We start from the raw sequence: 15,764 nt of genomic DNA on the forward strand, positions 1-15,764 counted from the left end.
CTCCCGACTGAAGAGGGGGAGGCATCCGAGTTCCGGCAAGGCCCTTCGCCGGAGTGTGGTTAGCTGTCGCGTTCCCTTTAAACCTCATACCACTGCCACCTATTGCCTGTAATACACCTTCACGGAATGTCTGCAGTTAAAGGCCTCGTGCTGAGCACTCTGTGCTCAACCGTAGGAGATCCATTTCCTGTCCTGCAACTTGTGATTTTACCTTTGGGTTTCGTTAGTGTCGTCTTGTCTATTTCGAGTCTAAGTTTCAGTAATAGTCTTCATCACCATCCCAACCGTCCATAACCCTCTCGTGACGGGATTGCAACAACAGGAGTTTGATAAGATTTCGTCTTTCGTTGACTTGTTGCATCGCCGCCTGGTGTGGAAGCTGCAACGCGCGATGTCGCCAGAGGTGGCAGAGCGGTGCGGACTCAAGATGGAGAAGGTGCATCCATCACTGAGACCGCTCACCCGGGGACAGGCTCCCAGTTCATTTCTACCATCGGGGAAGAGGCACAGCAGCCCGCAATCTGAATGACCCAGGAACACCTTCTCCCCCCCCCCCCCACCAGCATATTTTTGAATGCATCAGTACCACCTCCACATTTTTGCGTCATTTATTAGCTTTTTGGATTTTATATAAATTTTATAAATTTGCTACCTGCTGATCCTTTAAAAGACCAAATCCCTGGTGGTATAAGTCACAGATAATAAAACAGACTGTGAATCCGACAGAAATCATGCGATGCAGCTGGACAGGACATTTGACGCGCTGGGCTTCATCAGTCAGGACACTGAGTACGGGAGTCTCAGGTCACGTTGCAATTGTACAAGACGTAGGTCAGGCCAGATTTGGAGCACGGTGTTCAGATCTGGTCGCCCTGCTAAGGGAAATATGCCGCTGAGCTGGAAAAACTGCAGCGAGAGACTTTCGAGGATGCTGCCGGGATACAAGGGATGGATTTATGAAGCAAGGACGGGAATTTTTAGGCTTGATTCGGTGAACTTACAGAGGTGTATAAAACCACGAGGGAGAGAGATAAGGCGAATGCGTGCGCTCTATTTCCCCAGGGCTGGGGTATCGAGAACATCAGTGACATGATTGAGGTGAGATTAGCTGGAAAGAGAAAAGGGAGATGGAGTGGGTTTAGATAAATGAAAGAGTGGGATGGGAAGAGAGGGGCAGAGAGGATGTAGAGAATCGGGGGAGAGAGTGTGAAGAGAAGAGAGAAGAGTTGGAGGAGAGGGAGGCAAGAAAGAGAGAGGAAGGAAAATAGGGTTGTAATAGGTGAGGTAGAAGGGGATGAGGATGAGAGAGAGAGTTTGGAATGAGGGTAAAGAGAAGGCGAGATGGCGAGTAAAGCAGCGATAGAAGGAGGGAGGAGAATAGGGTAGGGGCGAGGGGAAGAGAGAATGGGTTAGTGAGATTCGGAGAGAGAGATAGAGAAATAAGGTGTTGTCATTTGATTCAAGTCGGCTCCACGGCCTGTTGACAGAGATCCCGGATCTTTGCAGGAATATCCGGGCACAAAGGTGGAGACTTCTCACAGATGAAACGGTGCTGATCATTTTTGCATCTATGATCCTGACTGGATTTACATTTACCGCATTCAGGCTTCCCAGCGATCTTCTTTTACTCGACATTTGAGGCCACTTTCCTGACAAGGAGGGGTAAACAAGTTCAAAAGGGACAACGCACCTCCAGCAGACAGCCCTGTGTCAGTCCCTAAATCACAGACACACTCCCTCACCATTGACCTGTGGCAGACGTCAAAATCTCCCACTATCCCACTTTCCCAGCACAGCCCTGAGCCAGTATCCAGATTACTCACAGTGACCCACACGCTCCATGCCACCCTGTGTCAGTCCCGGAATTAATACCATGTCCCACCCTCTACCCACAGACCGGTGTCAGAACCCAGAATAATCCCAGTGCCCCAACTGATCCCCACAGGCTAAAAATACCCCAAGGCACAATGTCAATCTCCAAAATACTCCCACTACTTCACTTTCTCCACACAGGCCTGTTGTATATCCCAAAATACCCTGCCTTCCCACTCTCACCCCAAAGATCAGTGTCAGTCCAAAGTACACACACTGCCCCACTCTCTCTGCAGAGGACTGTCGGTCCCCAAAACACTCGCACTTCCCACTCACTCCCCACAGCCCCGTACTAGTCCCGGGAATAATCGCACTGTCAAGCCTTCTTGTTCGAGACCAAGAAACCAAAACACTCGCACTTCCCACCCTCTTCCCACAGACCTCTGTCAATGTCCAAACTAATCCCACTGACAATATACCCATCCACAGATTTGCGACAGTCCCCAAAGTACTACCACTGCCTTGGTCTCTCCCAGAACCTGTGTCAGATCCCAAAATAACCCCACAGCTCCACCCGCACCCCACGGCTCCGTGTCTGTCTCAAGAATCCCCGTACTTCCCATACTTTACCCACAGACCGTACTCGTCCACAAAATGATCCCACCGCCCAAACGTCTCCCTGCAGATCTGTGACAATCACCAAAACACTCCCACTTCCCAGTCTGTTCCCACAGTCCACGTCAGTCCCCAAATTAATTCACCGATAACCTCTCTACCAACAGCCCGTCCCCAAACAAATTCCATTGCCTACACCCTCCCCGCAGAACCTTCTCAGTCTTCAAAATGCCCCGATTCTCCATACTCTTCCCACAGCTCTTGTCAGTCCACAAACTAATAGCAATTCCCACTCCCTCTAGCAACCCGTGTCCGTCCCAAACTAATCCCACTGCCCACTCCCTTTTCGCAGCCAATATCAATCCCACGACAGCTCTCTTCTCAGAAACTTGCAAGATCCCAAATCTCACCCGTCTTCGCATTTTCCAATCCAATATGAACTGCCTTGGTCGTGGACAGCTTTGTTAACAAAATTCTGTGAAATTAAAGAGCTACCATTAATGATTGAATTCGAGTAAAATTTAAGGAGCGTCACTGTATATCTGACCCCTGAAGAGTGTGAAAGGATGGTGTGGAAGGATCTTAATTCTCTGTCGCACCCCAGGAGAATGACATGGCAAGGTGTGGAGGGAGCCTCACTCAGTGTCTGACCCCAGTCGTGTTTGATGAGACCGTATGGAGGGAGGTCTCTGTGTCTGACGACATGAGTGTGTGATACGGCGGTGTGTCTGATCCTGGAAATATGTGGTAGGAAGGTGTGGAGGAGACTCACTTCGAGTCTGACCCCGGGAGTGTGTGTTGGGACTCGCTGAAGGGACATTCACACTGTGTCTGACCAGGGGGATGTGCGATGGGACTGTGTGGAGGGAAAATCACCCAGTGTCTGATCCCGGAAGTGTGCGATGGGACGGTGTGGAGGGAGATTCACTCTGTGTCTGACCCCGGGAGGATGTGATGGGACGGTGCGGAGGGTGATTCACTCTGTGTCTGACCCCGGGATTTTGTGATGGGACGGTGTGGAGGGAGATTCACTCTGTGTCTGACCCCGGGAGTGTGTGATGGGACGGTTTGGAGGGAGATTCACTCTGTGCCTGACCCCGGGAGTGTGTGATGGGACGGTGTGGAGGGAGATTCACTCTGTGCCTGACCCCGGGAGTGTGTGATGGGACGGTGTGGAGGGAGATTCACTCTGTGTCTGATCCCGGGAGTGTGTGATGGGACGGTGTGGAGGGAGATTCACTCTGTGTCTGACCCCGGGAGTGTCTGATGGGAAGGTATGGAGGAAGCTTCAATCTGTTCCTTAACTCAGGGTCGTGTGATGGTCGATAAACCGGGACCTCCACTATTTTTATCATTCTGGTAAACGTGGGAGCCGTGTGAATATGTCTTCTCAAACCTATTTCAATGTTTTGAGGAAATTACAAGTAGTCTAGACAAAGGAGATGCAGTGGACGTTGTGCATTTCGATTGTCAGAAAGACTTTGACCAGGTGCCGCAATTGATGCAGCTGAAAAAGATAAGACCCCCTGGAATTACGGGAAAGTTACACACGTGGATCGAGCGTTGGCCGATTGGCAGGAAACAGAGAGTGGTAATAAAGGGATCCCATTCTGATTGGATGCCGGTTACCCGTGGTGTTACACAGGCGTCCGTGATGGGGCCGCTTCTTTCTACGCTGTATGTCAAGGATTTGGATTATGGAATAGATGGCCTTATGGCTACATTTACTGATGATACAAAGATGGTGGAGGGGCCGGTAGTGCTCAGGAAACAGAGAGTCTGCAGCGAGACTTGGATAGTTTGGGGGAATGGGCAAAGAAGTAGCAAATGAACTACAATGTTAGAAAGTGTATAGTCACGCACTAAGGTAGAAGAAATAAACCGGCAGCTTTTTATTTAAATGAGGAGAAAATTCAAAGTTCTGAGATACTACGGTACTTGGGAGTCCTCGTGCAGGACACCCTTACGGTTAACCTCCGTTGAGTCGGTGGTTAAGAAAGCGAATGAAATTTTGGCATTCATATCCGGAGAAATACATTATAAAAGCAGGGATGTGATGTTGAGGCTCTATAAGGCACTGGTAAGATCTCACTTGGAGTACTGTGCTGTTTTGGGCTCCTTATTTACAGATGTGCTGGCGTTGGAGAGCGTTCCGAAAAGATTCACTAGAATGATTCCGGGAATCATAGGGTTAACACATGAGGAAGGTTTAACCGCTTTTGGACTGTACCTCTTGGAGTTTAGAAAAAAGAGGGGGAACCTCATAGAAAGATTTCGAATGTTAAAAGGCATGGACAGAGTGGATGTGGCAAAGTTGTTTCCCATGGTGGGGGAGTCTAGTACGAGAGGGCATGACTTGAGGATTGAAGGGCGCTCATTCCGAACAAAGATGCGATTTTTAATTTTTTTTTTAGCCAGAGAGTGGTGAATCTATGGAATTTGTTGCCACGTGCGGCAGTGGAGGCCAAGTCATTGGCTCCATTTAAGGCAGAGATTGATAGGTATCTGAGCAGCCAGGGCATCAAAGGTTATGGTGAGAAGGGGGGTAATGGGACTAAATGGGAGATTGGAGCAGCTCATGATGAAATGGCGGGCCAGAGTCGATGGGCCGAATGGCCGACTTCTACTCCTATGTCTTATGGTCTTATGGTTACAGGGTGAGTGTCGGGGTCTTTGGAGAGATACAGAATGTCTTCACTGGGACGCTGCCTTGATTAGAGAGTAAAATCTCTAAGCACAGGACGGAACTCTTTGGTTTCTGCTCTCTGGAGCTGGGGAGTTTGAGGGAACACCTGACAGTTGTTTATCTTATCACGAGAGACACAGATAAACAAGACAGAGGGTATTGTACCCTCAGTGTAGCAATATCTAATAACAGAATCATGAATTAAGGTGAGAAGGGGTGTGTTCCAGGGAGATGAGTTTGACAAGTGTTGATTTCACAGAGACTGGTGTGCGATTGGAACATTCTCGCAGCGCTGGTCGTGGAGAGGCGTTTAACAGACACGAGGGTCTTAAGGTCTTTCTCGTGGTGTGACACTTACCGCTTCATCCTCTGAATTGATTTTCAGGAGACTTGAATCAATGATTGAACAAAATTCCCTAGCTCCATCGTAAGATGTCTCAAAGGTGGAGAAAAAGTAACAACGATCTCCATATCTGACAAAAACCTTGGAATAATTTTCCTCTGAAAAGCAGGAATAAGGTAAAATCAGTCTCCCTCCACACCGTCCCATCACACACTTCCGGTGTCAGACACAGAGTGAATCTCCCTCCACACTGTCCCATCACACACTTCCGGTGTCAGACACAGAGTGAATCTCCCTCCACACCGTCCCATCACACACTTCCGGTGTCAGACACAGAGTGAATTTCCCTCCACACCGTCCCATCACATACTACCGGTGTCTTACACAGAGTGAATCTCCCTCCACACCGTGGCATCACACACTCCCTGAGTCAGACACAGAGTGAAGCTCCCTCCACACCGTCCCATCACACACTCCCGGGGTCAGACACAGAGTGAATCTCCCTCCACACCGTCCCATCACACACTACCGGTGTCTTACACAGAGTGAATCTCCCTCCACACCGTGGCATCACACACTCCCGGTGTCAGACACAGAGTGAAGCTCCCTCACACCCTCCTATCACGCATTCCCGTGGTCAGACTCAAAATGAAGTTCGTTCGTACTGTCCCATTACACTCTCCTTGTGTCAGACTCAAATTGAATCACCCTCTATGACACACCATTACAGACTCGCGGGACCGCCACAAGTTGAAGTTCCCTCAACACCGTTCCATCTCAATCTTCAAGAGTTAGTTACAAGCTCCTTCCAGCCATCCTATCACAGACACAAATAGAATTTCTATCCACACCTCCCCGTCACACAGTCCCGGGGTGAGACACAGGATTTGGCTTCCTCCGCAATTACCAATCACGCAACCCGTTGCCAGACTGAGGAAGTCTCCTTTAACAATGTCCTATCACAGAATCCAGGGTCAAAAACTGAGTGAAACTCCCTTACACTGTTACATCCTACACACCCGGGGCAGACACAGACTGAGGCGCTCTCTCTCTCCACGGCGCCATCACACACTTATGGGTTCAGACTGCACGCTGCTCACTGTCAAATTACACGCTGTTGCGGACAGACACAGAGTGAAGCTCACTCTACACCGTCCCATAACACATTCTCGGGGTCAGACACAGAGTGAATCTCCCTCCACACCGTCCCATCACACACTCCCGGGTCAGACACAGAGTGAATCTCCCTCCACACCGTCCATCACACATTCTCGGGGTCAGACACAGAGTGACGTTCCCTCCACACCGTCCCTAAACACACTCCCGGGGTCAGACGCAGAGTGAATCTCCCTCTAAATTGCAATTTTATACGTTCCCGTAGTCAGATACAAACCCTCCACACCCTCTTATTATGCACTCCCGTAGGCAGACTAAAATTTAAGATGGTTCACACCGTCCCATAACATTCTCCTGGTATCAGACTCAAACTGAATCTCCCGCCACGGCACCCCATTACACACTCGCGGGACTCGTCACATGGAAGTTGTAGCTCCTTGAACACCGTCCCATCACAAATTTCAGGAGTCAGTATCAAAACTCCCTTGCTGAGGGACAAACAGAAATAGATTTTCAACCCACAGCGTCCCGTCACTCATTCCCACCGCAATTTCCAATCACGCAACCCGTTGCCAGACACTGAGGGAATCTCCTTCAACACTGTCCCATCACAGATTCCAGGGACAAACACAGAGTAAAACTCTCTTACACTGTTGCATCATGCACACCCGGGGTCAGACACAGAGTGAAACTCTGTTTCTCTCCACGGCCCCGTCACACCCACATGGGTTCAGACGGCAAGCAGCTCATTGTCAATTCACACGATTTTGCGGACAGACACTGAGTGAATATCCCTCCACACCATCCCATTACACACTCCCAAGATCAGACACAAAGTGAAGCTGGCTCCAGATCGTCCTTTCACACACTCCCGGGGTCAGACACATGGTGAAGCTCCCTCCACACCTCCCCATCACACACTCCCGGGGTCAGACACAGAGTGAATCTCCCTCCACACGGCACCGTCCCATCACACACACCCGGGGTCAGACACAGAGTGAATCTCCCTCCACACCGTCCCATCACACACACCCGGGGTCAGACACAGAGTGAATCTCCCTCCACACCGTCCCATCACACACTCCCGGGGCCAGACACAGTGTGAATCTCCCTATACACCGTCCCATCACACACTCCCGGGGTCAGACACAGAGTGAATCTCCCTCCACACCGTTCCATCGCACACTCCCGGGGTCAGACACAGAGTGAATCTCCCTCCACACCATCCCATCAAACACTCCAGGGATCAGACAGAGTGAAGCCCCCGCTGCACCGTCCCGTCACACACTCCCGGATTCAGAGTGAAACTCTCTCTCCACGGTGCTATAACACACATCAGGGGTCAGACATGTGGTGAATCTCTCTGAGTACTGTCCCATCACACAATCCCGCTGCCAGACACAGAGTGAAGCTCGATCCAAACTGTCCCATCAGACACTCCCGGTGTGAAACATAGAGTGAAGCTGTAATGCCTCACTCACAATCCCGTGGTCAGACACAGAGAGAATCCACCTCCACAACGTCCCATCACACTCTCCTGGATTCAGTGACAGAGTGAAACTTCCTCCACGCAGCCCCATAACACACTCACCGGGTCAAACACAGAGTGAATGATCCTCCATACCTTCTCATCACAAAGTCCCGATGTCAAGCACAGAGTGACGCTTCCTCTCTCCATGCCTGCCCTGTGATGAGGAGCGGGTAAATAAGGGGGATGATGCCTCACCTCTTCTGCTCGTCAACAATTCACAGATTTGAGCCTTGGCTTGGTTGACATATCTGTACTTCGTTTCCATCTCCTTGAACCGGTGTCGGAGTTCGCTGTGCATTCGTTTAAGGTGGGATAGATTAGAGTTGAGCGCTGAAAGCTTGGATTCAACGGTCGAGTTTAACCCATGGCAATTTCGGTCGGAGGTGATATTACAGTGACGAATCTGTGATACTGAGAGAGATGGTAAAGGATGTTTAGCATTTACAGTGACACGTGAGTCAGCGTCACGCTACCGAACGGGTCACAGAGAGTGTTGTGTCAGTGTCACGGTGAAGGGTGTCACAGTGAAGTATGTGCTGGTGGCACAGTGAGAGGCGTCGGCACCACCTTGAGGGCTTATCAATGCCCTCGTGAATATTTTGTTGTTGTTACAGTGGGGTCTGTGTCAGTATCCTGGTGATGAACACTTCACTGTCTCAGCGTGGGACATGTCCGAGTTGCTGTGAGGGACGTGTCACTGTGATAGGTATTTCTGTGCCCCGGAGAGAGGTGTGCCGGGTCACAATGAAGTTTATCTCGACGTCACGGCGAGGGAAATGTCAGAGTGAGGGACATTTTACAGTGAGCGGTCTTGTAGTGTTACAGTGTGTGGTGTATCTGTATAATGTGTGGGTGCTGGTCTTCCCAAAGAAGTTTGTAGTTTCGTTCAGAGGTGATCTGAGATGGTGAAGGATGTTTGCCGTTTACGTTGTGTCAGCGTGAAGCTACTGAGCGGCTCACGGAGAGTGGTGTGTCAGTGCTTCGGTGAAGGTGTTATACTGAGGGTGGTGACACATTAAGGGGCGTCGGCGCCAGAGTGAGCTACGTGTCTGGGGCACGCTGAGGGTTATATCAGGTTACCAGTGAGGTTTTTGTTGGTGACACTATGGGGGCTGCGTCAGTATCGCGGTGACAGTTGATTCTCTGTCACAGCGAGCCGGTGTTTCAGTGAAAGATGTCTAGCTGTCATTGTGATAAGTGTTTACAGTTAGACGGACATACTTTATTGATCCTGAGGGAAATTGGGTAAAAAAAAAATTCCAGAGCTAAAAACCAGAATAAAACTCTCTCCACCAGCATGTTAGAGAGGGTGCAGCTTTGACGTGTTAGTGTGAAAGTAAAAACAAATAACGTAAGTAAGAAAAGTTAGAAAACTAGTCGGAGCGGCTGCAACAGGCAGCATGCACGTCAGCGCATGCGCACACATATACATATACTTTTCTGGGTCCATGTGAGAGGTGCACTGGGTCACATCGCGATGTATCTCTATGTCACGGTGACAGATATGTCGGGGTCAAAGTGCGAGGTTTCACGGTGTTACAGTGAGAGTCTCGTCGGTGTTATAGTGTCCGGTGTCTGTCCGGTGTGACAGTGGAAAAATGTCGATGTCACGGTGAGGGGTGTGTCTGTGTCACGGGCAATGACCTGTAGTGGTCACGGTGGGTGTGTCGGTGTCACTGTAAGTTTAGTGTTGTTGTTAGGGTGAGGACTGAGTGGGTGACTTTCGGAGGGGCTTGTCGGTGTCACGTGAGGGATGTTTCTTTGCGACGGTGAGTGTTATATCGGTGTTAAGCAGGAGTCGCTTTTGCTGTCATGATAAGTGATGAGTTGGTTGATGAACATGTCTGTGTCCAAGTGAGGGTCGTGTCGGTGCCACTTCAAGAGGCGTGTCAGTGTTACAGTGAAACGTTATTATATTAGGTTCTGTGTTGGCATCAGGTTGAGGGATATGTCGGTATCATGTTGAGGGATGTGTTGGTGGGGGTTGTGTCGGTGTCACGGTGAGGGGTGAGTAGTGGTCATGCTGTCAGTACCCGTCAGTACCACAGTGAGGGGTGTGTTGATGTCACCATAAAGGGTGTTTCTGGGAAAAGTTGGGAACGTGTCGCTGTTACAGTGGCCATTTTTATCATCTGCGGTTTGGTCGTTCCGACCGGTGTGGAACTCACCATGAATCCTCCAGCAGATACCCGTGATAATGAGGGCCGCTGTTAAAAGGCAGGTTAGCCATATGCTTGGGTCTGATCGGTCTCTCCTTGTGGGTCGTTCACTGCCCATACCGTCTGTGGAAAAATCGTTCCTTGTCTTTGTCAATCCATTGTCAAATTTCCTGATCTACCCCACCCCTGCTATTCCCAACTTCTGAGTTCAAATCACTCTATTTTCCTCATGCAGAGCCGTGAGCGGAAATCACATAACAGAACAGACCTTTCGACCCAAATTTGTTTGCTATACCAGTTAAATTCTACACCAAAATCGGTTTTACCGACACAATGTTCATTTCCCTCCAGTCCCTGTACATACAGGTGCATGACAAAGAGCCGATTAAACGCCTCTATCAATTTGCCTCCACCATCACTCCTGGAAGCACATTCCAATCACCCATGCTCATTGTGTAAACAAAACCTTGCCCCTCACCTCTCCTCAAAAGATACTCCCTCTGCCCTTCCACTCCATGGTATTAGACATTTCTCTCTGGGGGTGTAATGCCCCGGTTGCCTGGTCTATCTCTGTCTCTCGTCATGATATAGACCTGTATCAACTCTCCCCTCAGTCTGAGAGACATATGTAATAATATATGAAATAGAAACATATTGCTTGAATGTATTTTACTGATATTTTGCATTTGCTTGTTATCTTTGAGGGTTTTGTGCCGTTGTGTGACCGTTGGTTTTGTGTTTGGCATCTGGGTCCTGCAGTAACGCAGACTCGTTTGACTGTATTGATGGGTGTTCATGTATGGTTGGATTGCAATGCAACTCACATTGAATTGAAACCCTCTCTTCTGTACCGGTGGCACCTTCCTTGGAAGGTGTTTGTCCCTATGAGACAAATACCCGAAACCCCTTTCACTAAAGTTCGCCTCATCATCCCCACCCTAATTCCCGTCTGACAGTGTGTGGAGTAGGGGAAGAGTGGAAATTGGGGGCTCATCGAGAGGGGATGAGCATTGAGAGACAGAGTGAGTGAGAGAGAGAGAGAGAGAGAGAGGGTTAGAAAAAGCAAGGGGTGGTGTGCGGACAGAAAGAGTAAGAGGGCACGGGAAGAGGAAGAGAGGAAGAGCGGGAGAGGGGAGGTGTGATGGCGGGCGGTAGAGCATTTGGGCAGTGAGAGAGTGAGAGAATGAAGGGGACGGTGGCGAGAAAGAGGGAGGTAAGTGAAAGAGAGGGGAGAGATGGGTTGAGAGATGGAGGGAGGCAAGAAGGAGTAAAGTGAAATCCCAGAGAGAAGGGAAAAAGAGGGAGAGAAGGTGTGAGAAAGTGGGGAGAGAGGATGAAAGAGAGACAGGGACGAGAGAGAAGGAAAGAGGGAGAGGGTTATTGAGATTGTAGGAGAAAGAGGGAGCGGGGATAGGATGGAAGGTGGAGGCGGAGAGGGAAAGCGGCAATAGATAATGGGGTAAGAAAGTGTACAGTGAGGTTAAAATTTTATACAGCACCCCTCCCACTGTCCTCTATCCTCATCAGTCCTCCCTCGGTGTTTCCAACTTTCTGCTCATCCCCACAGCGCTCCTTTCTCAGAACTATCTGCTCAACACCCCTCCCACGGTACAACCTCCACCCTGCCCTGCCGATGGCATTCTCTATTCATCGACCCCTCCACAACACTCTCTCTTCATCCTATTCCATAGCGCTCCCACTATACCGCCCCTCCCCAGCGCTGTCCCAACTCCCCAACCCGGAGTACAGGATACTCGGCAAACCTCCAAAAGCTCCCTCCTCATCCCCTCTCCCACCGTTCAGCTGGGGACAGAACAGTGAACGTGATGGGTTCGTGGGTTCCCTCTGACTAATCGTTAGGGTCAATTGTGCGTTTCTACTGAGATGTCCGACAGGAAGGAACACATCATCTAAACAGAGTCTAACTGACAGAGATAAAACTGACCTCCACCTGTCCGGACCCGGGGAACAGAGAGGGTCCTGAGATTAAGTCCAGCGTACGATACATTAGGTTCAGCTGGGGACAGAACAGTGAGAGTCAGTGAGGCTCCCTCCACCCGTCAGATCACACACACCCGGGATCACCCATAATGGAGGTCTCTCTACTGGTTTTTCTGACACACTCACCGTTGGAAGGAGACTGTGGATCCGTTTTTGCGAACTTCACATTCACGTAAGTCTTGTCCTCGTCCATCTTATTCAGGACTGTCTGCGTCTCTGAGCTGAGAACGACCGTTTTCAGAGGAAACCCGTGATGAGAAGGCGGTCAAACCGACACCAGCAAACACCAGGTGGACAGCTGATAAAGAGAGGAACCGAGAGCAGGGAGAGGAAGTGCGGAGAGGACGGAGAATGAGGAAATGGGAGTGCGTAGCTGAGAGAGATTAGAGTGGCGGGTGTTGGGAGAATATTGACAGTGGGGAGAAAGAGATGGAGGGTTGGGAGGGGAAGATTAGGGATCAGCGGAGAAGCGGTGAGAGTGAGTGTACAGAGGGTCGAGGTGCAGAGAAAAGGGGAAGAGTGTGGAGAGAGATGGAAGGTAAGCGTGACAGAAATGGGGAAACAGGAGTAGGGAGGAGGGTGAAGATGAGGAAAGAGGGAGAAAAGCGGCGTTGAACGGGAAAATGAAAGGGAGAGGGAGAGCCGGAATGACAGGAGGGAGAGTGGAGGAGAGGGGGGGGGGGAGAGGGAGCGCTTCAGAGAGTGAAAAGAGAACCGTGGGGAGGGATGGAGGAAAGGAATATAGACGAAGGATGTGGTGAGGAAGATAAATAGGAGGAGAAAGAGAAAAGGAATGGAAGGAAGGGAGAAGATATTGAGGGCAGGAGGGAATGTCCGAAGGATTTGTGTCACTCATACAGAGCCTGTATTTCCCGGGAGATATGCATCCATCGTTGGTTCCTGGTTTGGGCGTTGGTCTGTTCCTCCTCATCGCCGGGGCTCCAGGCTTTCAGTCCGTGAGAAGCCACGACTCCAGGTCAAAGCCCGAACACACACCGAAGTGAGTGAGCCCACACCCTCCTCCGAGTGAAATAAACTCTTCCTCTCGAAACTCGTTCCATCCACTAGTTTCTTCGCCTTCCTCGTCCAGTGGCGGACTCTCACCCACATTCTTTATTCCATTGCATTCTCTCTCTCTCTCTCTCTCTCTCTCTCCTCTCTCTCTCTCTTCTCTCTCTCTCTCTCTCTCTCTCTCTCTCTCTCTCTCTCTCTCTCTCTCTCTCTCTCTCTCTCTCTCTCTCTCTCTCTCTCTCTCTCTCTCTCTCTCTCTCTCTCTCTCTCTCTCTCTCTCTCTCTCTCTCCCCTTTCCCTACCATTCGTTAGGAGAAAATGGAGGTATCGTCAATTTGTTCTCGTCTCAGCTCCCAGTGGAACAACTATGTTATCTATCTCTTAAATAATTTTATATCTTTCCACAAAATCTCCTCTCTTTGGATTCCAGTGAGTAGAGCGCCGGGCCACTCAATCTCTCCTCATATTCTCCCCCCCCCCCCATCTTTGCAATGAAGCTGGTGAGCCTCTTCTGCACCGCCTCCGAATGCAGTATATCCTTCCTCATGTAAGGAGACCAGAACTACACACAGTACTCCAGGTGTGGCTTCGCCAGGACCCTGCACAGTTCCATCATAAGCTCCCTGAGCTTTAGTTCAGCCCCCATTGCAATGAAGGCCAGCATTTACTTTGCCTTCCTGACAGCCTGCTGCACCTGCAAACCAACCCTTTGTGATTCATGCACAGGAATTTGTAACTCCCTCTGCAGAGCAGCATGCTGCAATCTTTTACCATTTAAATAATAATCCGTTCTTCCACTTTTCCTGCCAAAGTGAATGACATCCCATTTACCAACATTGTATTCCGTCTGTCAGACCCTCGCCCACTCAACCTAAACCCAATCTCCTGCTTGCTCCTCCTGCACCCAAATCTCAGTAATGGCTGCAGTGTCATAAATCACTGTATTGATTCATTCCCTGAGCTCAGCCGCCTTTCTTTAAAGCTTCCTGCATTGAAATATACCACTATTACCTGGAAGATTGTCTGTGTCTTCCCTAGTGAAGACAGATCCGAAGTAACACATCATCCCGTCTTCCATTTCCTTGTTTTCCCATAATAAATTCACCCGATTCTGCATTCAAGGGCCCAACTTTGGTCTTACCAAATAGTTTTCCTGTTCACGTACCTAAAGCAGCTTATACAATCCTCTTTTATATTCTTGGCTAGCTTACCTTCGTAACTCATTCTTTCTCCGCTTATTGCCTTCTTAGCTTTCTTCTGTTGTTCCTTAAAAGTTTCCCAATCCTCTGGCTTCCCGCTAATCTTTGCTATGCTATATTCTTCTCTTTTATTTTTATACTGTCCTTGACTTCCCTTGTCAGCCACGGTCGCCCCCTACTCCCCTTAGAATCTTTCTTCCTCTTTAGAATGAACTGATCCTGCACCTTCTGTATTATTCCCAAAAATCCCTGCCATTGTTGTTCCACTGTCATCCCTGTGAGAGTATCCTTCCAATCAACTTTGGCTAGTTCCTCCCTCATGGCTCCATAGTCCCATTTGTTCAACTGTAATACTGACACTTCCGATTTTCCCTTCGCTCTCTCAAATTATAGATTAAAACTTATCATATTATGGGCACCACCTCCTAATGGCTCCTTTACATCTAGTTCCCTTATCAAATCCAGTTCATTACACAACACTAGCTTCAGAATTGCCTTCTTCTTGGTAGGCTCCAGTCCAACCTGCTCTAAGAATCCATTTCTTAGGCACTCCAAAGACTTCTTTCCTTGGAGTCCAGTATCAACCCGATTTTTCCAGTCTACCTGAATGATGAATTCTCAATTACAACCGTAGCGTTACTTTTGCGACATGCTGATTTTTGCTCTTGATTCAACTTGCACCCTGCATCCAGGCTACTGTTTGGGGGCCGGTAGATACTTCCCGTTAATGTTTTCTTTTCCCCTTACAATTTCACAGTTCCATCCATACAGACTTCACATCTCCTGATTCTATGTTTCCCCTGGCATGGAAATAAATTTTATTCCTCACCAGCAGATCTACCCCAGCCGCACAGCCCACTTGTCCGTCCTTTCGATAGGACGTATACAATTGTACATTCATTTCCCAGTGGAAAGTGGTAGATGCGTTAAACTAGTAGAAGTGTTAGGTGGTACACTTTGGAAGAAAACACTCCAAGGCAGAGTTCAAAGTAAATTGCAGGATACTTGGTAGTATGTAGGAGCAAAGGAATCAGGGGCACATATCCACAAATCCCTGAAAGTTGACTCACAGATAGATAGTGTAGTTAAGAAAGCTTATTGGGTGTTAGCTTTCAAAGTCGAGTGATAGAGTTTAAGGGTCGCGGGGTAATGATGCAGCTAAATAAAACTCTAGATAGTCCACACTTGGAAAACTAAATTCAGTTCTGTTCGCCTCACTAGGATGTGAAAGTATTGGAGAGGGTACAGAGGAGATGCACCAGGATGTTTGATTTAGAGAAGATGCAACATG

At 49.2% G+C, this 15,764-nt stretch overlaps 1 protein-coding gene across 1 annotated transcript; it reads right to left on the reverse strand.

Annotated features, from left to right (window-relative positions):
• Positions 1–683: 683 nt before the first annotated feature.
• On the reverse strand, positions 684–12,474 carry LOC140721946 (oxidized low-density lipoprotein receptor 1-like). The gene is made up of 6 exons (XM_073036770.1): positions 12,390–12,474; positions 10,272–10,385; positions 8,299–8,514; positions 5,472–5,614; positions 2,838–2,902; positions 684–1,649 (listed from the first exon to the last, which is right to left on the reverse strand). The coding sequence occupies exons 1-6, from the start codon at positions 12,454–12,456 to the stop codon at positions 1,625–1,627; spliced, it is 630 nt and encodes a 209-aa protein (XP_072892871.1). The 5' UTR covers positions 12,457–12,474; the 3' UTR covers positions 684–1,624.
• Positions 12,475–15,764: the final 3,290 nt, after the last annotated feature.

The sequence above is a fragment of the Hemitrygon akajei genome, unplaced genomic scaffold (assembly GCF_048418815.1).
Source record: "Hemitrygon akajei unplaced genomic scaffold, sHemAka1.3 Scf000065, whole genome shotgun sequence".
NCBI classification, from domain to species: Eukaryota; Metazoa; Chordata; class Chondrichthyes; order Myliobatiformes; family Dasyatidae; genus Hemitrygon; species Hemitrygon akajei.